This window comes from Eumetopias jubatus, unplaced genomic scaffold (genome assembly GCF_037043125.1).
Source record: "Eumetopias jubatus isolate StellerSeaLion01/CBP00866 unplaced genomic scaffold, mEumJub1_p1.0 scaffold_12, whole genome shotgun sequence".
Lineage (NCBI taxonomy): Eukaryota > Metazoa > Chordata > Mammalia > Carnivora > Otariidae > Eumetopias > Eumetopias jubatus.
In genome coordinates, this window is record NW_028274818.1 from 78735552 (window position 1) to 78757886 (window position 22335).

Genomic DNA, 22335 nt, shown 5'->3' on the forward strand with positions numbered 1-22335 from the left:
GTTAAACATTTTCTTAGTATTCCAATAAAATGTAAATGGATGGCAAGATGACATTGCTTTAGGGGCACCTGGGTGGCTCAGCCGTTAAGTGTCTGCCTTCGGCTCGGGTCATGATCCCAGGGTCCTGGGATTGAGCCCTATGTTGGGCTTCCTGCTCAGCAGAGTGTGCTTCTCCCTCTCCCACTCCCCCTGCTTGTATTCCCTCTCTCGCTGTGTATCTCTGTCAAATAAATAAATAAAATCTAAAAAAAAAAAAGATGACGTTGCTTTAGCAGGCAAACAAGCTAGCTAGGTTTAGGAGAAACATCCTTTTTTTTAAAAGATTTTATTTATTTATTTGACAGAGAGAAAGGGAGAGTAGGCTTAGGGGGAGGGGCAGAGGGATAGGGAGAAGCCGACTTCCTGCTGAGCAGGGAGCCCAACACAGGGCTGGAGCCCAACATGGGGCTGGATCCCAGGACTCTGGGATCATGACCTAAGCCGAAGGCAGATGCTTAACCAACTGAGCCACCCAGGCGCCCCTAGGATAAACGTTCTTATCCATTTTCTGTGGATTGTGGTTCCAGTATCAGTTTACTCTTTAGAAGCTTTGCAGTGCTAGTCAGATCTGTCTTTTGTGTGTACCACCAAATGGCCGGTGTGGGATCTGGACTAGGCAGTAGTCTGTCTCAAGGTTCTCCAAGTCTTTTCTGTGTAGAGAAGTTCAGGAGGTCATAAATGACTTTATGGAGTCACTTTCCCAGGCTTCTCCCTTTCTACAATATCCCGGGTACTTTCTAGTCCTCTGGGAAGCCCCTTTTTGGTCTTACAGACCAGATCTGGGGGTTTAGTTATCCCATACTGCCTTGCATTTCTAGGGATGCACCCACATCTGGGCTAAGCAGTGAGAGAATGGGAGGACTCATCTCTGCTTTGCTAGCACTTAATATTTTCTTCTTCATCCCCATTTACTGCCATTATGTATTTTTCAGAGTCCTCAAGTAGCTACATTCCACTCAGTTTTATAGCAATAATTCGGAGAGACTAGGGAGAGTGTGCTTATTTCATCTTACCTAGAAACTGGAACCCTTCATGTAATTTTATTTATTTTTTATTTTTATTTTTATTTTTTTTTTAAGATTTTATTTATTTATTTGACAGAAACAGCAAGAGCAGGAACACAAGCAGGGAGAGTGAGAGAAGGAGAAGCAGGCTTCCTGCTGAGCAGGGAGCCCGATGCGGGGCTCGATCCCAGGACCTCGGGATCATGACCTGAGCCGAAGGCAGACGCTTAACCGACTGAGCCACCCAGGTGCCCCCCCCTTCATGTAATTTTAGAGAACATTTTGAAGAACTTTGAATCAGAGCTTTGGTTATAATTCAGACATATTTTCCTTTCTTCATTTTTCAAAATATTATGTCAAATACTGGTTTTATGGAATTAAAAAAATCCCAAGTGGGATGATCTAGAGAAGAAATTAAATCATTCCTTTTGGCATTCTGATGTATAATCATCTTCCTAATGAGTTTTATGTCTCTAAATCACATTTTAATGGGGTCTTGCTCAATCTAATGTGAACTAAATGGGAATAACCACAGATCTGAGGTGGTTAAAGGTACCTAACAATTCTGATGTAAAAACATCAGTGTTTCCAACATAAGGAGAATGTTAATACACCTCTCCACTGCTGGATGGACAGAAGATTTAAAAAAAACCTCCTACAGTATCTACGCAGAATACCCCATCATCCATAAAGAACTATTTGCGATTAATGACTTGTTCTGTGCTTTTCTTCTCTGCAATACTGAGCTCCATGAGGGCAGGGACTATAACCACATTGTTCACTGCTCTATCTCCAGGGTCTTGTACAATGTCTGGCAAATAGCTAACACTCAAGAGAAATTTGATGTCTGAAGGATTGAATGAGTTGAATGGAATGAGGCAGGAATGGATTCCCCATAGTTACCATAAAAAGAAGTGTGCATGGATGGGGTAGGAAGAGGGCAGGATAAAACCAACTCTAATGTCCACCATACAGTAGTGTTCCAGACTAATACCCTACAACAGAATGTGTGCTTATTTAACAAGCGTCTGTCAGAGGCCCACCAGGTTCAAAGCACTTGTTAGGTGATGGAGAAGAGAGTGATACAAAGATGAATGACGTCAATTTCTTTTCTGAAAGTCACCAGTCTTCTAAACAAAGGGATGCTGTGTTCTAACTCAGAATCCAGGAAGAATAGTAGATTCTATTTTTTAGTACCTGATATGATTTAATTCAATTCAACAAATAATTGTTGCATGCCTACCATATGCCGGATACTGTGTGAGTTACTTTCATAAAAATAAGAACAATAAAAGCTACTATTTTTTCCCAGTGATTACCATATGCCAGATTGTGTTAAATGCTTTGCAGTCGTTAAAAAGTTTTTTTTTTTATTTTTAAAAATTGTGGTAAAATGAACATAATGTAAAATGTACCATCTTGACCGTATTTAAGTGGACAATTCAGTGGCACCGAGAAACCACTCACCACTCACTGTGCAACCCTCACTACCATCCAGCTCCAAACTTTTTTCATCCTCCCAAACTGAAACTCCACACCCGTTAAACACTGACTCCCCATTACCCCTTCCCCAGCCCCTGGCAACCACCCTTCTGCTTTCTGACTCTGTGAATTTGATGACTGTAAGTATCTCATTTAAGGGGAACCATACAGTATTTGTTTTTTTGTGACTGGATTCTCTCACTTAGCATGATGTCCTCCAGGTTCATCCATGTTGCAACACGTGTCAGAATTTCCTTCCTTGGGGAGTCTGGGTGGCTCAGTCGGTTAAGACGTCTGCCTTCGGCTCAGGTCATGATCCCAGGGTTTTGGGATTGAGCCCCGCATCAGGCTTCCAGCTCAGCCGGGGAGCCTGCTTCTCCTTCTCCCTCTCCCTCTGCCCTTGCTCGTGTGCTCTCTCTCTCTCTTGCTCACTTTGTCTCTCAAATAAATAAATAAAACAAAATTAAAAAAAAAGAATTTCCTCCCTTTTTCAGGCTGGGCAGTATTTCAGTGCATGGATAGACCACATTGGGTTCATCCATTGCCGTCATACTTTTATTTAATTCTTACAACAGGTCTCCCAAGGGACATGTATCTATAATGGATACATAGTATGTCCTGCTCAGAGGACCTCAATGCCCTTCTCCTGAACTCTCAGTTGCTCCCCGGACCTGGATCTGACTAGTCGTTTGCCCTAGGAGTTCTGGACCCACCCCTGCAGCCACATCAACCAGCTAGAGGTGTGGAGTTTCTGGCTCCTCCTGTAAATTTCAGATCCCGATGAAACACCACCATCCCAGGTGGCAGCCAAAGCTGCAGCAGGAGGCAAACCAGCTCAGACTAGTTAACGCCCAGGGGAGAACACTTTGCATTCTGGGAAACAGGAAGTGGGAGGCAGTTGGACAAATTCCCTTTCTTTCCTCCTTCATGGGCTCATGGACTATTCAGATGTAGCTTCCCCTTGCAGCCTGTATTAGTTTCCTGTGGCTCCTGTGACAGATTGTCACAAACAGAGTGGCTTAAAACAGCAGGGACTTATTCTCTCACAGTCCTGGAGGCCTGATGTCCTAAATCATGGTGTTGATACAGCTGCACTCCCTCTGAAGGCTGTTGGGGAGAATCCTGCCTTGCCTCTTCCAGCTTCTGGTGGCCCCAGGCATTGCTTGGCTTGTGGCTGTGTCTCTCCAGTGTGCCTCTGTCTTGACATGGCCTTTCTCTTAGACACTGCTTGTTGGATTTAGGAGGTCCTGAACTAATCACATCTGCAAAGCCCCTATTTTCAAATGAGGTCACGTCTGCCCCCATTGCATTCAGGCACCCGTGCCACCATTCCAGGTGGACATGAATTTGGGGGGGACACTACTCAACAAATTACAAAGGCCACCTGAAGAAGTCCTGCATGTAGGACAGACAGCACCTGCTTTGTCTCTCTGCAATTCACCCCAAATCAGTAGCTGTTGAAGTAACTCATATATTGGTCTGTGAGGGCTGCCATATTACATATTGTAGACCATGGGGGCTTAAACAACAGAAACTCATCTTCTCACAGTTTTGGAGACTGCAAACCCAAGACCAAAGCATCACAGGTTTGGTTTCTCTCAAGGCCCCTCTCCTTGGCTTGCAGACAATTACCTTCCTACGTGTCCTTATAGGGGCCTTTCCTCTATGCATGTGCTCGCCACCCTGGTGGCTCTTTTTATATGGACACCGTTCAGATGGGATGAGGGTCCTACCCTGATGGCCTCGTTTTAACAGAATTACCTCTTTAAAGACCCCATCTCCAAATACAGTAGCAATCTGAGGTACAGGGGTGGAGGGGTTAAGACTTGAACTTATGGATCTGGGGGGGGGGCAATTCAGCCCATAACACTGATTACTCACATTGCTTCACTCCCTTTTCTTCTCACCCTTGCTGGCACATTTGCACGCCCCAAGTTTAGCATTAGCACCTTCGTCCTTGCCTCCAGTTCTGTTTTCTAGGGAACTTAGGCTAGTATAGTGTCATTAGGAAAGAAGACAAAATCCTGCAGTTTCACACCAAATCTATGTTCCCTGTCACAGTGGACTTAAGTGAAATAGTTTCTTTCTTTTTTTCTTTTTTTAAAGATTTTGTTTATTTATTTATTTGACACACAGAGAAAGAGAACACAAGCAGGGGGAGCGGCAGGCAGAGGGAGAGGGAGAAGCAGACTCCTCGCTGAGCAGGGAGCTCGATTCGGGGCTTGATCCCAGGACCCTGGGATCATGACCTGAGCTGAAGGCGGTTGCTTAACAGACTGAGCCCCAAGTGAAATAGTTTCTATGCTAAATTGGATCATAACACCCATCTGGGTAAAATGCACCAATGCACTTGGTCTAAAACCCCCCACTTCCATTCCTGCAGGACCGGCCTGGTCTGTGCCCTGCTTACCTCTCTGTTCTCAACTCCAACCTGTGCCCTTTTTCAGGTCCTCCAGCTTACCTGCACCCTTCCTGGCCTACGGGGCATTGCCTTTAGTTTTCCTTTTGCCAGAACCACTGTCCCCTGGTGGCTCACACTGTTGCCTTCTCTTGATCTGGTGGGTCTCAAACTAAATATTACCTTTTATATTCATTTCCTAGGGGTGCTGTAACAAAGTGCCACAAACTTGGTTGCTTAAGACAACAGAAGTTGATTGCAATGTTGTAGGTGCTGGTCCCCACAGGGGGTGTGCGCTGTTGACTGCCAGGGGTGGGGCGGTCAAAAGCCATGCCAGGACCCTTTGGACACCTGTGCCCAGACCAGCAGGAGAGAATGGAAATCATATTAGTGTAGGTAATTGGCCTGGTCGGCAGGAAGAGGTACGGGTGCCTGAATGCAATGGGAGCAGGGAGGAATATGTGCAACCCAGGGAATCTACTTGGGGGCACTCCCTTGTCCCCCCTGAAACTGTGAATGAGCACACGCAGTAATCTGGGCCTGAGAAAGGTGTGATTTGCAAGAGTTCATACCTCTCAAGAGTGAAGATTTGGGCCACGTCACCAGGTGAGCCCTCCCGAGCAGCTCAGGTGATGGCTGCAGGTAAGGAGCTATCGGATGAGGAGTGGAGGAAAGAATGAGACCAGGTGCAGTCCTATGACCAACTGCAGTGACAAAGGCCTTGGTTTGATTCACTAACTTCCCTCAGGGAGAACGGCCCATGGAAGTCATGGCAGGCTGCTCCCCAAACACTCATGGCCGCCATGACAGTGTCCTCTGGGATGTCCAGCAGGGAACACGCTTGACTGACCACGCTGGCTGCCGCCACTCACCACTGCTTTCACACTGAGACTACGCTTCCCCTTTCTGTTCCCAGCCAGGCCTGAGCCCGGCAAGGGCGTTAGCACACTGGGCCCCCTCCTCCAAGACATGAGATTCCTCTGATGGGCAGTCTTGGCTCCAGAACTCCCCTTCAGGGCGCCTGGGTGGCTCAGTTGGTTAAGCGACTGCCTTCGGCTCAGGTCATGATCCTGGAGTCCCGGGATCAAGTCCCACATCAGGCTCCCTGCTCAGCGAGGAGTCTGCTTCTCCCTCTGACCCTCCCCCCTCTCATGTGCTCTCTCTCTCTCATTCTCTCTCTCAAATAAATAAATAAAATCTTTAAAAAAAAAAGAACTCCCCTTCAGACTGGCCTTTCGGGGACTTGCATTGCCTGCTGAGGTGCTTTCCCCCCCGAATTCTTCCCTCCCCTCACCTGCAGTGCAGCTAGGCCTGCATCTGAAGGTTTCTTCTCTTCCGCTGGCTTCCTCCCTTTATCCTTCACAAGTATTTCCGCCCAGAACTTGTCATGGTCTAATTCCATCATGGCAACTGTTTCTAGGAAGACCTCCAGCCAACACTGGAGTAACTCCCCGCTCCCCGGCCCCACTCACCTCTTTTTAGTTTGTGTCTCAGTACTGTGCTTTCTCCTTAAAAGTACTTTCACAATTGGATATGCTTCCTTTATATATATATATATATATATATATATATATATTATATTATATTATATATATGTTTTAAGAATTTATTTATTTGAGAGAGAGAGGTCATGAGCAGAGATGAAGGGTGGTGGGAGAAGCAGACTCCCTGTGGAGCAGTGAGCCTGATGCGGGACTTGATCCCAGGATCCTGGGATCATGACCTGAGCCAAGAGCAGATGCTCAACTGACTGAACCACCCAGGTGCCCCTATATATTTTTGGGGGGGAGGGGGAGAGACAGAGAGCAAGCTGGGTAGGGGCAGAGGGAGAGAGAGAATCCCAAGCAGATTCCATGCCCAGGGCCAATCCTGACTCAGAGCTCCATCCCATGACCCTGAGACCATGACCTGAGCCAAAATCAAGAGTCAGATGCTTAAACGACTAAGCAACCCAGATGCCCCTCCTTTGCTAATTTTTGCTGTGTTTTCCCCACCAGACTGCAACCTCCGTCAGGGCAGGAACCCCATCTAAATGGAACTCACTCTTGTGCCTGGTGCCTGGCACAGAGCTTGGCACGTGGTGGGCACGTGGTCCATCTTTACTGGATGGGAGGACTTCCTCCACCGCTCTGATCCCTTAACGATGCAGACGTCACTGTCAGGTCCTCTGGGTCTTGTGGTTGTTGGTGTTTAAAGCAAGGACAAAAAAGCGTCCCAGGGAGGAGTCAGTGATTTGAAAAACAAGAAACCCCCATTCCCTGACACCGTGAGCCTGAGAATTGCAAGCAGCCAGGACCCTCTGGAAATCAGAGGGAGGCCACTTTGAGAAGTTCTAAAGAGCTGACAGGTTGTGGCGCTTCTGATAGTGTCTGTGTTGGAGGGGGGGAAGCAGGAATTCAGAGGTGCCCGTCTTCAAAGGGAATATTCACAGGCCTCCAGCCTTGGCCTCAAATCAAATTAGCCTTCTCATGTCCCCAAGCAAACAAGGCTTCTGAGTAATGCGCGGAGATCTAAGTGAGAGGAAGAGAAGGAGGGAGGAGCATCTTTGCATTGGAATCTTCCAGTGCAGGGCTCCAGGGCTCGCTCAGTGGGGCTTCTGGGCTCTGCGTCCTTAGATCTCTTGGCTCTGAACAGTTGAACCTCGTCCCTTGCCCCTCAGTGAAGGCTTGCTTTCCCCAGGCTCTGTTTCAAAGTGAAGAAGAAACGAAACCATCTGGAGTTTGTGGGTGCTCTAGTGGGCCAATGATCCTGGTTTAGGGTTTGCTCTTCCTTTGTGTTCGTGTTAGTTTTGTGTGCTTTGGGGTTTCTTTCAGTTTGGACTGCACAACACGAGAACGGGGTTGTTGGGAATAGTAGGTCTCGTGAAGAAGTTGTTAGTGACAGTGAAGAGGTGCAACTGCACAGTGGTTAATACCATGGCTTTTGACCCTTTATCAGTCAGGAGAGACAAAGCGATGTTGCCATAACAAATAGCATCCAAATCTCATTCGTGCCATGTGTCTGGCTTAGTTCCGGCCGCTGTACCAAAATATCATAGGCTAGGGGGCTTCAACAACAGAAATTTAGTTCTCACACTTCTGGGGGCTGGGGAGTCCAAGATCAGGTGCCGACAGACTTGGTGTCTGGTTTACAAACCAGACTGGCTGCCTCCTTGTTGTGTGTTCACATGGCATGATTATTGCTTGAGAGAGTAAGATCTCTGGTGTCTCTTCTTATAGGGACACTAATCCCATCATGAGGGCCTCTGCTCATGACCTCATCTAAACTTAACCACCCCCAAAGGCCCCACCTCCAAATACCATCACATTGCGGGTGAGGGCTTCTACAAATAAATTTTAGGCCCATTGGGGTTTTGCCATTCGGCATGGGAGAGGGAAGAGAATGTGATGACTTAAGCACAGCCTCTGTCTTCAAGTGACAAATGTTTCTTCTGCTCACATTTCTTTGATCAAAAGCAAGTTACATGAGTAACTTCAAGAGGGATATGGAAAATACAATCTGGCCTTGTCCTCAGATGGAAAGAACTGTATTATTGGCAACAGCTCTAATGAGCAGAAGAGCAACACAGTCTAGATGTTGCTGTGGATATACTCTTTTAGATGTGACTAACATTTAAATCAACACACTTTGAATGAGGCAGTTCACCCTCTATAATGTGGGTGGGCCTCATCTAATCAGTTGAAGGCCTTAAGACCGAGGTTTCCCAAAGAAAGAATTTGGCTTCAAGACGGCCACATAGAAATCCTGCTTGGGTTTCCAGACTGCTTGGCTTGCCCTCTGGATTTTGGACTCGAGACTGTGACAACACCAAGTCTTTTCTGAATTTTCAGCCTGCTGGCTTGTCCTATGGATTTCAGACTTGCCAGCCCCCATAACTATGTGAGCCAATTCCTTAAAATATCCACCTTTCTCTCTTGGCTCTTGTTGGGTCTCAAGCCTGCCAGTTCTTAGACTGGAATTTACTTTACACCAACACTATTGATTCTCCTGCATCTCCAGCTTGACAACTGCAGATTTTAGGACTTCTCAGCCTCCATCATTGTGTGAATCAATTTCTTGTAATAATATAATATATATACAAATGAATGTATGTATATGTTTGTGTATACACACACACACCTTGCTGGTTGTATTTCTCTGTAGAACCCTGACTAATACAGGTGTAGATTTCTCCTCCCAAGTGAAAAATCTACTAAAGCCCTTGGAAGAAACTGTGTACTTTTGTTTGGAGTTAAGAGCTAAAGGTTAAAGTGCTCTGTTGTGAAAACTTGATCATAGTTTAATAGTGTGGAGAGAAGAATCTTCTGGTTGGATGGAATTTTCCTTGCAGAGCATGCTAATGTCTTTGGATGTTTGAGGCAGTGTCTCTGCTTCTTCAGAGCTATAAGTAGGTGTAGAAGCTTAAGGCAGACTCCGGGATTGGTTTTCCTCTTGTTTTTTTCTGTGTAGAGTGAGGTCAGACCTAGCACTGTTTTGGTGACGTTATTTCATTGACAAACTCTGTCATGACACTTTTAAAAAATCCTTATTTTAAATGTTGCTCTGCTAAATTCCTAAATCACAGTATTTCAGACCTGGGGCGAATCATGGAGCTAATTTGGCCTCATTCTTCTCAAATTGTGTTCTATGAAACATATATTCCTGAATGTTGATAGGTGGTCCTTGAAAAAAGGGATTCCATGACCAAGTGGATTTACATAAAGACAGCATATACTCTGTCCTTTTTGGAGAATCCAAATGCACTTCAATGAAGTTTGAGGTGCCTCCTTGGCTTGGAAGTAGAGATGTCAAGTAGGCAGTCGTAGTTGGGTCTGGATTTCAGGGACAAGGTTGGGGCTGCACATGTAGGTTTGGATGTTAACACGTTCAAAACCACAGAAGCAGATGAGATTACTTGGGAGAGAGTTTGGAAGGAAGAGGAGTGTGTGAAGTCCGGAGGTGCTGCAGCTTTCTTGTAACCATGAGGGGAGGACCCGAGACTGTAGGCAAGACCCAGAAGATGGCATTGCTGAATTAAATGACAGAGAGAAACCAGAATGCTAAGACAAAACTCAAGCCAGTAAAGCCGATTCTACTGCTGGATTTCTCAACCAGAGGCCAGTAAATTCCCTTATTATTATTATTTTTTAAAGATTTTATTTATTTGACAGAGAGAGACACAGTGAGAGAGGGAACACAAGCCGGGGGAGTGGGAGAGGGAGAAGCAGGCTTCCCGCTGAGCAGGGAGCCCGATGTGTTGTTCGATCCCAGGACCCCGGGATCATGACCTGAGCCAAAGGCAGATGCTTAACGACTGAGCCACCCAGGTGCCCCCCTTATTTTTTTTTTAAGAGAGGGAGGGAGAGAGGCAGGGGAGAGGCAGAGGGGCAGAGGGAGAGAGAGAATCTTAAGCAGGCTCCATGCCCAGAGTGGAGCCTGATACAGGGCTCAATCTCACAACCCTGAGATCATGACGTGAGCTGAAATCAATAGCTGGTTGCTTCACTGACTGAGCCATGGTAAATTCCTTTTTTTTTTTTTTTAAAGATTTTATTTATTTATTTGACAGAGAAAGACACAGTGAGAGAGGGAACACAAGCAGGGGGACTGGGAGAGGGAGAAGCAGGCCTCCCGTTGAGCAGGGAGCCGGATGCGGGGCTTGATCCCAGGACCCTGGGATCATGACCTGAGCTGAAGGCAGACGCTTAACGACTGAGTCACCCAGGCGCCCCCTTTTTTTTTTTTTTTTTGAGCCATGGTAAATTCCTTTTTAAAAAATATATATTTTTTAATTTATTTGAGAGAAAGAGAGAGAGAGGAGAGAGAGAGTGCACACACGAGCAGGGGGAGAGGGAGAGGGAGAAGCAGGCTCTCTGCTGAGCAGGGAGCTCGAGGCGGGGCTTGATCCCAGGACCCTGAGCTCATGATCTGAGCCAAAGGCAGACATTTAACTCACTGAGCCACCCAGGTTAAGTTAAATTCCTTTTAACTTAAGTTTTTATGTCATGCCTTTGAAAGAGTCTTGACTAGTATGACGTCTCCCAACCTCTGTTGCACACTTATCCCTGTCTGCTCTTAGTCTGTTTCCCCATCTCCTTACCTGTCCTGCAGGAGAACCAGCTGACCCTAAGATGTCAGAATTAACTAGTCACTCCCATCCTGAGGAGCAAAGGGGAAGGCATGACACCCCCCAGTCATGGTCCGTTGTTGTCCTTTGAGGCGTGAGTGGAGCAATCAGCTAAAAATCAGTTATGTGGTTAAAGATTTTATTTTTATTTTTGGATTGCTAGCAACCAACCCAAACTGACTTTGGCTAATGTAAGCCAGAGACAGAGTTTATTGGAAGCATCACAGGCTTCCCCCACAGAATCAAAGACAGAGCTGGGACAAGCTGAGCAACAACAGACTTGGGGAAGGCAAGCAATCAGAGCCGTCCCGGGGAACTTCAGCAGGCTTTCATCGAAATCCTCTCTGGGCTGACCACAGACATGGTGCACTCTTGGTTCCAGCTTGAAATGGCTGGGAGATGGAATACGTTTTAAGGATGAGAGTGAAGTGAGATGAGCCTCTTGGCCTTGGTTGCTGGGAGGAACCTGGTTCCTGCATATCAGAGAGGCTTGGTGGCCCACCAAGAAGGGTCAGCCAGACCTCTCTGAGGGTGGAGCCATCCCTGGGCTTCTCCAAGCTGCTCGAGGTCCCCAGGTGATGAAGAACAACCTCTGCAGGACTTCACTGCTTCTAAGACCCAGGGAGAGCTGGGGAGATGCTTCCCTTGGTGCTTTTGGCTTTCAGGACTCACATTGGCCCAGACTCTGCCCATCAGGGGTCTCTCTGACATCTTTATTTTTTTTAAGATTTATTATTTATTTATTTGACAGAGAGAGAGAGAGAGAGAACAGGAACACAAGCAGGGGGAGTGGAAGAGGGAGAAGCAGGCCTCCCCGCGAGCAGGGAGCCCGACACGGGGCTCGATCCCAGGACCCTGGGATCATGACCTGAGCCGAAGGCAGATGCTTAATGACTGAGCCACCCAGACGCCCCTCTCTGACATCTTTAATCTTTATCCCTTTTCTCTTGGTCTCTGCTGTTCATACCTTTCACTCTGCTTTCTTTCCTCTTCCAAATGCCCCTGCTCCTACAGACTAAATATTTGTGTCCCCTGGAAATTCATGTTGAAACCTGATCCCCAGTGTGGTGGTATTGGGAGATGGGGTCTTGGGGAGGTGATTAGGTCATGAGGGTGGAGCTCTCGTGAAGGGGATTAGTGTCCTTATAAAAGAGACTCTGGAGAGATCTCTTGCCCCTTCCGCCTTGGGGGAATATAATAAAAAGATTGCTGTCCTTTCCCCCTCAACCCTCTTGCCAATTTAGCTTTTCCCTTGGACTTCCCTATTTCTTTCCCCATTCTCAGATTCTTCCTAGGTTCAAGAAGTGGGCTCTCACCAGACACCTAATCTCTGAGAAATATACTTCTGTTATTTGTAACAGAACTACACTCAGTCTAGAGGCACCTGGGTGGCTCAGTAGTTAAGCGTCTGCCTTCGGCTCAGGTCATGATCCCGGGGTCCTGGGATCGAGCCCCACAACGGGCTCCCTGCTCAGCGGGAAGCCTGCTTCTCCCTCTCCCACTCCCCCTGCTTGTGTTCCCTCTCTCGTTGTGTCTTGCTCTGTCAAATAAATAAATAAAATCTTTAAAAAAAAAGAACTATACTCAGTCTATAGTATTTTTTTAAAGATTTTTATTTATTTCTCAGAGAAAGAGAGGGAACACAAACAGGGGGAGCGGCAGGCGGAGGGAGAAGCAGGCTTCCTGCGGAGCAGAGGCCGGACACGGGGCTTGATCCCAGGGCCCTGGGATCATGACCTGAGCCGAAGGCAGTCGCTTAACCTACTGAGCCACCCAGGCATCCCATTAGTCTGTAGTATTTTGTATAGCAGCCTGAATGGACTAAAACACCACCCTTAAAAAAAAAAGATTCTTATTTAAAGAATAATTATTCAAAAATAATTATTCAAACAGTACCAAAGATTTTTCAGTGAAAACTGTCTTTTTTCCCACCCTAGCTTACGTCTATATATAGATATATATCTTTATAGGTCTATATACCTACTATTCTACTTGTTTGTTTGTTTTTTTTCAAGTAGTCTCCTCGCTGGGCTTGAACTCACAACCATGAGATCAAAATCTGAGCTGAGACCAAGAATTAGATGCTGAACGGCCTGAGCCACCCAGGCGCCCCTGCCTACTGTTTTATTTGTAAACACAGCAGAAGAGATTACACACTTGCTCAGTAACTTGCATTTTCCACTCAGTGATGTATCGTTCATATGAGAACACATCTGGCGCATTCTTTCTGATGGCCGCATAGTCTTCCACCCCAAGTCCGCATTGATGGATGGGCTTTTGTGAATACAAATGATGAGGCAGCAAATATCCTTGTGCACCTTACGTTAGGCACCTGAGCACACACACATCTGTTGGAAACAATTGTGCTTCTTTTCCCAAGAGTTGGCAAAGCTTTGTTCTTCTGGTTTCTACCAGACTTCCCAGGCATGGCCCACATTGGCTGCTTCTCTTTCTCTCGACTCCTTAAGTACTTACAATATGGCTTCTACCCACAAACATACTCAAGGCGCACCAGTGACCTCCTTCCTTAGTACATCACTTCTGACTTTTCTGTAGAATTTGACCTCACTGCCCATCCCGTCCTGAAACTCTCCTTGTTTGGCTGTTATGGTGGATGATCTTCATCTTCCCGTTTCCCTAAGCGTGATTTTCCTGGGACCTTTGTCTGCCTTATTGTCTGGCAGGAGCTTGAGGGAGTGGAACCTGCTGGGTTAGCTCTTGGTCCACACCCATTTACCTCACTGCCTGGACTCCCAGAGGAATGGGAGGTTTTGATCAAAATCTGAATTCACAATCTCTTTTAGGCTCAAACCCTTCATTAAAAAAAAATAGTGTTGTTTTTAATTCCCGCATTTTATGTTATCATCATCACTATCTTAATATTTATTATGTACCATTTAAAAAATATGAAAAGGTGTGGGGTCACCTGGGTGGCTTAGTTGGTTAAGCATCTGACACTTGATATTGGCTCAGGTCTCGATCTCAGGGTTGTGAGTTCAAGCCCTGAGTTGGGCTCCACGCTGGGTGCGGGGCTTAAAAAAAAAATATGAAAAGATGTCAATAGTAACAAAGAGTACAACAAAAGAATAACACAACAAATACCAATGTATCCACCACTCGGCTTAATAAAATGTGACCAACACAACTGGGGCTCTTTTGTACCCTCCCTGCACCCCAGAGATTACACTGAATTTGGAGTTTGTCATTTTCTTGCATTTTAACTGAATCCTGAATTTCTGACTGACCTCTCCGGATGTCTCTATATGGGTATCCCACTTAGTATGGCTAAAAGCTAACGCAAGTGATTCCATTTATGTAAAAAGGAAAATGTGTTTGCCCTATCATCTATCTATTTATCTATCATCTAGCCTCAGAAATCCTTCCAGAAAGATCTATATCAGGGGTTGACCAAACAGAACCCAGCAGCAAGCCTGTTTGCAACTTCTGTTAGACATCAAAATGTTAATTATTTCTGGATGCTTGGACTATGGATAGTTTTTCTATCTGCTCATTTGTGTTTTCTAAATTTTCAACAGTGGAGCATGGATTACTTTACTACTAATGCCCCAAATCTATCTTCCCCTCAACCCTCTTACCAATTTAGCTTTTACCCCAGACATCCCTATTTCTTTTTTTTTTAAAGATTTTATTTATTTATTTGACAGAGAGAGACACAGTGAGAGAGGGAACAAAAGCAGGGGGAGTGGGAAGGGGAGAAGCAGGCTTCCCGCTGAGCAGGGAGCCCAATATGGAGCTTGATCCCAGGACCCTGGGATCATAACCTGAGTCGAAGGCAGACGCTTAACGACTGAGCCACCCAGGCGCCCCATAGACATCCCTATTTCTGTTGGAATTCTGCAATTCTTCACAGGTCCAAAACCCGGGAGGCATGCTTGATGCCCTTTTCCCTGTTTCACATTCCATTAGTTCTTACTACACCTTGTGGTTGAGTGGATTTCTATCTCCCCTGTTAGATTTTCTTATTTTTTTTAAAGATTTTATTCATCTATTTGACAGAGAGAGAGAGAGAGAGAGAGAGAGAGAGAGAGAGAGAGCCCAAGCAGGCAGAGAGGCAGGCAGAGGGAGAGAGAGAAGCAGGCTCTCTGCCAAGCAGGGAGCCCAATTCGGGACTCGATCCCAGGACTCCGGGATCATGACCTGAGCCGAAGGCAGCCACTCAACTGACTGAGCCACCCAGGCGCCCCTCCCCTGTTAGATTTTAAGTTCTTAAGGGGCACAGACTTTGTCTCCCTGGGGCGCATCACACAGCACAGCTCAAAAACAGATGGTCCAGAAGTGGTTATTGAACCTTTCTGCCTGATGCGTCAGGCATGTCTGCACACCTTGCAACTATCACCTGGCTTATTTATAGAAATTTCCTCTATAAATAAGTGGTTTCTGTTTCAGGTATGGTTTGCCCTTGATATTTACACTCCATCTCTGACCCTACGCCAGCCTCAAACTTAGAAACTGGAATTAGAGCTGGTATTCAAATCCTTAGCCACAGTACAAGTAGCCAGCCCCTCGTAGGAACTAAGTCATAGTTGTGAAGTTCTTTTTTTCCCCTTGACATTCTAGCTGCTGTCAGTACATTTGCTGGGGAATTCCTGACGAGATTTTACTTGTCCTTCCATGCTGTTCTTTCTGGGGTTTCCTTGTTTCTTTTTGTGATCCCGTTCCAGATGGCTCAGCAGTGCATCCAAAATGAGTATTTTGACAAATTGCTTACTGCTTGCAAACCGTGTCACCTTCGATGTTCTAATACCCCTCCTCTACCTTGTCAGCGTTATTGTGATGCAAGTAAGTAATACTGCTTGAACAATTAATTCACTGGCGTGACCTATTTTCTCTACATTGACTATTTATTCGAAGAATAGACATTATGGGGAAGAGGGTGAGATCTCCTGAATCAAAAAGAGAAAGGAAATAAGGCAAGTATTTAAATGCCAACAGGAGCAAAGTAATTACTCAGAACTGAACTCAATTTTTATTCAGCGCTGTTAGCAACATAGATTTTATCAACTCTTCTAATTAAGTGTTATTTAGAATTTACAAGTCAATGCTGATGAATTAAGGGAATTGGATGGTAAATAATCTTTACTTGATGTGGATATTATGTTGTCAGTTCATTATCTCTCTGATATTCTTTTCATTCAGTGAAAGAAACGAATACAATTCTCTGGACCTGTTTGGGCCTGAGCTTGATCGTTTCTTTGACAGTTTTCGTGTTGATGTTCTTGCTAAAGAAGATGAATTCAGAACCATCAAAGAATGAACGTAAAAACACAGGTTGGTTTGATGTTTAGTCTTGGAAATCTATTTCCAAGAGGTCGCTATTGTGAATTTCAGTTCCTTTTCGCGGCACGCTCTCTCTCTTTTTTTTTCCCATGTTGAGTGTTTCATTTGGTTAGAGCCCTTTTGAGTGTGTTAGAGGACAGTTGTGTTAAAAGAACTTTTGGGAAGTAGCAAGCTGTCTTCTTTTTGGTTTGCAGGTGCCCCACAGAGCCATACTTCCCCCACATTCTTCACTCAGTAATTACTCTTCTGAAGTACTGAGGCTTCCTTGGCAAACATCCATCTCTTTGACCAAAGTTAGCACATTGATTAAATGTCTTTCTCTCAGAAACTGCTACCCAGGTCTGCTACTATCAGGAAAAAAGTATTTGACAAGATCCATGGCCATATTCTTAATAGAAATGTAAATGCTGTTTGCTTGGGTGAATATTTTACTGCCAAAAAAAAAAAAACCTGCTAGAAATGAATAACCAGCTGTTCTTGGAGTATTTGAACAGTCATTTTAAAGATTATTATCTTTATTAAGCAGCAGAGAACCAGTCTCGGAGAAGTGAATGTTCTACTTAAAGGCTTTTTAAGATAAAAATATTTCTGCAGCACTTTTGCCCATGATCTGATTCCCAAACACATTGCAGCCATTGGCCTATTTCTTGATGCATTTATTTTCTGTGCATCATCTGCATAAAGCACCCAGCTCGTTTGCAGTAAAGAGAGGTAGATGACTGTTGCCTATAATTTACTCACTTTTCTTTTTTTCTTGTGCCTGAGATCTGAGAGACAGGTGGGGAGTGACTTTAAGTGGGACATTCTGGAAGATGGAGTTATTCTGTGGCATGTTGGGGAAGTAATAAAGCTTACCTTCACCGGCATATAAATGGGGACATAATAGAGGCTCCTTCCTTACATGGTCACAAAAGATGCATTATAAAGGAAAATTTTGATTTGCTACCAAATGCTCTGTAAGGGAAGCATCTTTGAATTCTGAAGTGTCACCCAAAGGCTCATTTTGGTGTGCTGTAACATACGGTAATCTGTCATTTCACCGGTGTCTAATAGGATCAATACCTCAATGCTTCCAAGGGCCAAGTGGGCAACCACTGAATGCAATGGGCCAGGTGGAGGTTTCAACAGTAGAGAGCCTATGCCCTTCCTCAAGGAGACAGGTGCTACTGACTCCAGCCAACTGTTTTCATGTAGGAATGCTAGCTACCAGTTACCCCCATTTTTTTTTTTTTAAAGAGACCAATCACCTCAATTTGCGGGTGAAATCCCTTGAATTTTTTTTGTTTTTTAAATCTTTTGATTTTTAAAGGGGGGGTCAGCATAAAACATGTAAGCAAACACTTAAAAACACTGTATGGACCTAAACAAAGTCTATCTTCAAATCCAATGTGGCCTGTGGTCTACCAGTTCGTGACTTCTAGTGCAGGAACATACTCATTTATTTTGTAGGAGATCTGTCTCCGTGGCTTGGAGCCCTAATGTGTACTGCTAAGACTATCATGACTGCACCACCTGGGAAGTTGGGGTTAATGGTTGTGTTTCTGCATAATCAGGATCGGCTCTCCAGAACGAGGTGAACACTGACCAGGAGGAGGGCCGTGCTAGCAGGACTGGTGAGGAAGTTCTCTTGAGGGGCCTGGAGTACACAGTAGAAGAATGTACCTGTGAAGACTGCGTCAATTCTGAATCAAAGGTCAATTCTGACCATTTCTTTCCACTTCCAGCTATGGAGGAAGGTGCAACCATTCTTGTCACCACGAAAACAAATGACTACTGTAACAGCCTGCTAGCTAGTATCACAGAGATGGAGAAACCCATTTTTACCAGATAATCAACCATTTCACCTGGTGTAGAGCTGCTTTGAAAATCCTATGTCAGAAGGATGAGGTATCAGATCTCTTTAGGATGATTGTACTTATTGGTTGCTGATAGAGCTTTTTGTCCTGTAATTCTAGAAAATCTTTGTTAGATGTACTTCCCTACCTTACTGTTGGGAGCTTAACTGTGGAAATTTCCTTGGTTTCATGATTAAATTCTTGACTCACTGAAGAAAAGCACTGCAGTGTGCAGAGCCCATAGTCCCATATTTCTATGGCTAGCTCCCTTCTCTCCTATACACACACACACATATGTTTCAAGCCAGATTGGATTTTTCTCTTTATTATCAATGGAAAGCAAGGTGATCCTATGTACTCCTGGATATAGGAGAAGCCTAGAGTCAGCCACACTAATTTAGTGTGCAATGCGTGAGGGCAAGGCTCCTGACCTTGTGAGCTTTCAGCTTAATGGAGACATCAGGCATTATTATGATCCCATAAATAAATGTGTAATTGCAAACTATGACAAAGGTATAGTAGGTATCATTTTCAGACCCCAATGCAGGTAATAATAATGATGGCTAAAACTTAGCCTTACTAGGGGCGCTTGTGTGGCTCAGTCAGTTAAGCGTCTGGCTCTTGATTTCAGCTCAGGTTATGATCTCATGGGTCCTGGGATCAAGCCCCATGACTCAGGCTCTGTGCTCAGCAAGGAGTCTGCTTGAGATTCTCCATCTCTCTCTCTCCCTCTGCCCCTTTCCTTGCTCACACTCTCTTTCTCTTATTCTCTAGTAAATAAATAAATCTTTAAAAAAAAAACAACAAAAAACTTAGCCTTACTAATGTGCCAGGATTGTTCTATATGCTTTACCTGTACTAACTCATTTAATGCATACAACAAATCACAAGGTAGGTGGACAATTATTACCTCCATTTTACAGATGATGGCAGAAACTGAGTCAGAGGAAGGTAACATAACCAGTAAATGGCAGAGCCAGGATTTAAACCCAGACATCCTGATTTATTTATTTTTTTCTCTTCATGTCGATTTAAGTTCGAGTTCCCCAGCTCTTTGGGCTACAATCTTAGTCATTATTGGGGGAGGGGGTCCCTCCCTGGGGTTGTGCAAAGGTCCTGAGGTGTTATGGAAAGGTTATGCAACAGGTGATGATGCCCTCTGATAATATGTTGACTTTGATCATTGTTAAGATGCCCACTGACAAAACAGCGTAGACCTCAAAGTCTTGGGGCTTTGTGGCTTTTGTGTCAGGTTTGGGATAAGGGGAAACTTGGTGAGCCCTTTTTACCCATTGGGGGCCATTCCAAGTTTCCATTCCAGGCCCTTGAGGACCACAGGAGACAATATAGTACAGTGGTTAAAGTACTGGCTCTTGGAGCCAGATTGCCTGGACTTGAATCCCGGCTCTGTTACTAGAAGTTACAGACTTCGGGTGACTGTGAAAGTTACTTAACCACTTGTGCCTCAGTTTCCCCATCTGTAAAATGGGAATAATAATAGTATCTACTTGTAAGTTGTTTTAAGGATTAAATGAAAACACACAGACACACTTATTTGCATACATACATGTGCATGTATATATATATATATATAAATTTTTTCATGAAAGTATCTGGTTTATAATAAATACTTTGAGTTACATTGCTGTAATGATTTTTATTAATCCGCTTGAATTGTAGTCTGAGAGCAGGCACACACTCTTTTCCTGTTCTACAGCTATTGCAGGAACGGTATATGGAATACTGCTCCTAGCTTCTCACAGGCCCTCTTCCTCCCCAACCCCCCAACATCTCCTCAATGAGTTTAGTTTTTCAAGGCTGACAAGAGCTGTAGACTTTAGGCTCTTAATTCTTGGTCTTTGAGGACCAGGTGAAAATCTCTGAAAAAAGGAATTACAACGTTTCAATTGGGTTGGTTTGGGATAGAATAGGTAAAGCATAAGCTCTGATGTCACTACTTAATCTGCCTCAAGTGCCATGAAGGAAAGGTACAGGGCGCTATGAGAAGGCAGAACATGTTATCCTGGTGACAACTCCATGAAGCAGGTATGTGATGCCTCACCAAGGGTTACAGAGGCAGGAGGAACCAAACTAGACTTTTGGGGGTGGGGGAGTTGAGGGGGTGGACTTAGGCACATAGACTCTTCAAAATTACAAATTCACAACAAATATAGAGTATAATTTTGGAAAATGGCAAAGACAGCCCCACCAACCAAATACACAAGTATTTTCATCTCTCCATTCTCTTAGTCCCTACACATGGTCATACTTTGACACGATTGTAATCATGGCATACAGACCATTTTGTATGGGGCTTTTTTTTAGTTAACTCATTTTCATTGGCCTTTCCCCATGTTTCCATCTTTATAATTAGCATTTTCAACTACTGCAAGAGATTCCTTGTGAAATGGGCCATGATTTGCTCAGCTATTCTTCTGCAGTTGGGCTTTGGTGCTTTCCACTCTTTCACTGTCATAAATAATGCTGCCCTACAGCCTTCTCCAAAGAGCTCTTGACTTCTGCTGAATCCAAAAGATAAATTCCTGGGGGCCGGAGGTTTTGTGTTGAGAGGCAGTGTAGTAGGAAGACCATGGAGCTGTGGGTCACACAGGACTGGGCTGGAATTCTGGCTCCATTTCCCTGTGGGGCCTGTTCCTCATTTCAGTGTTTCAACTGTGGATCAATCAACTGTCTCAGTCAGCATAAAAAAAAAAAAAAGAAAGAAAAATAGAAGAGAATACATTACCCATGGAATTGTTTTGTTAAACATCTCCTTAAATGTATGCATGTGTGTACTGGGTTGTGATGTAAAATGTATTTTTTTTTTTACTCCGGGTTTTCAGGAAAGATGCCCTTTTAAACCTTTCTGGGTCCCCTTTCCCCCACGTATAAAATGGGACAGCAATCTGAGCTTCGTATTATGAACACGTGTTGGCACATCATCCATCCACCTTCATCTCCAATGCCACCACGCTAACCCCAGACCTATTTCTTGCTGGGCAGCTGACTGCAATGGCTCCCTAAGCAGGTGCCCTTTCTCCACCCTGCCCCACTACAATTCATTCTGAACCCAGGAAGAGTAATCGTCTTAAGACCTAATTCAGATCGTGTCACTCCTCTGCGTAAATTCTTGCAATGGCTTCCCATTCCCTTATACCCTCCACCCTGCTCTCCTACCTCCTCTCTCTCACCCAACTTCTGGCTCCAGTCAAGCCCTGAGGCAGAGCGTTTGCACTCGCTGTTCTGGAACACCCTTCCTGCGCATCTTCTCGGGCCCGTCTCCCAGCCATGGTCCCGGTCTCAGCTCAAAGATCGTTTCCTTAGGGGTGCCCTCCGGAGCTGCCCATGTCCAGGCAGGTTTTGGACCATTGCCCTTTTTTATTTCCCTTCTCAGCTCCTACTGCTCTCTGGAACGGTGTTGGCTCATTTCTCCGGGCCTGTTCACTGTCTCCCCGACAGAGCTGTGGGCCCAAGAGGGCACAGAAACGTCCACTTCGCTCCCTCCGCAGCCAAGCACGCCGGGCGACTTTCGCACCTCGGTGCTTCCCAGCGAGGGTCTCTGACCCGCCAGGACCCCACCGCCTCGCTACGCCGCCACGCCGCCGCGCCGCCGCGCCGCCGCGCCGGCGCCCGTATTTACCTTCCGGGTCGGGGGGCGGGTCCGCGGCGGCGGAGCTCCACTTCCGGGGCGGGGCGGGGCGGGCGGGCGGGGAGGTGCGCTGTCTCCCGGCCTGTCTGGAGCCCGGCGGCGGCAGTGGCGGCAGTGGTGGCGGCGGCACGGCGCAGGCACCGGCCCGGGAGCGGCACCATGAGCGGTGAGTGGCGGCTTCGCCGCTGTCACCCGGCCCGGCTGCCCCGGCTCCCGCCGCTCCAGCTGCACACTCCGGCCCCCGAGTCCCCGGTCTCGCTCGCTCTCAGACCCCCGTCCGGTCTCTCGCAGACCCCGGTCCGCGCGGGAGCTGGCCCCTGGTCACCTGCACTTCTCTGGCGTCCCAAGTCCAGGCACTGCCAGTCCCCTGCCTCCTGTCCATCGCTTACAACCAGCTCCTGGACACCTGTCCCCAGACCCCCAGCCTCTCCCAGTCCTCCGACTGCCTTGCCCAGTCACCGGTCCCTCCCCCCAGTGCTCAGACCTCCCGGCTCTCAGTCCCTCCTAACTCCGGGACCCCCCGC

General features: G+C 45.9%; 2 protein-coding genes across 2 annotated transcripts in view; both read left to right on the forward strand.

The window, feature by feature from the left end:
* The first annotated feature begins 15589 nt into the window (after nt 1–15589).
* On the forward strand, nt 15590–18259 carry TNFRSF17 (TNF receptor superfamily member 17). The gene is made up of 3 exons (XM_028117670.1): nt 15590–15829; nt 16187–16318; nt 17881–18259. Exons 1-3 carry the CDS (start codon nt 15712–15714, stop codon nt 18156–18158), a joined length of 528 nt encoding a protein of 175 aa, XP_027973471.1. The 5' UTR covers nt 15590–15711; the 3' UTR covers nt 18159–18259.
* Nucleotides 18260–21901: 3642 nt separating this feature from the next.
* SNX29 (sorting nexin 29) overlaps nt 21902–22335 on the forward strand; it is a 507012-nt gene continuing 506578 nt past the window's right edge. Inside the window, exon 1 of the mRNA XM_028117489.2 lies at nt 21902–21977. Coding sequence (XP_027973290.2) covers nt 21971–21977 — 7 coding nt within the window. The 5' untranslated portion in view covers nt 21902–21970. The remainder of the gene's footprint in view (nt 21978–22335) is intronic.

What these genes read in the sequence shown, in the direction of transcription:
- TNFRSF17 (XM_028117670.1), top strand. Translation starts at nt 15,712, where the DNA reads ATGGCTCAGCAGTGCATCCAAAATGAGTATTTTGACAAATTGCTTACT. An exon ending in TCAGCGTTATTGTGATGCAA is followed by an intron (nt 15,830 to 16,186) that starts GTAAGTAATACT and finishes CTTTTCATTCAG; the next exon opens with TGAAAGAAACGAATACAATT. An exon ending in GAATGAACGTAAAAACACAG is followed by an intron (nt 16,319 to 17,880) that starts GTTGGTTTGATG and finishes CTGCATAATCAG; the next exon opens with GATCGGCTCTCCAGAACGAG.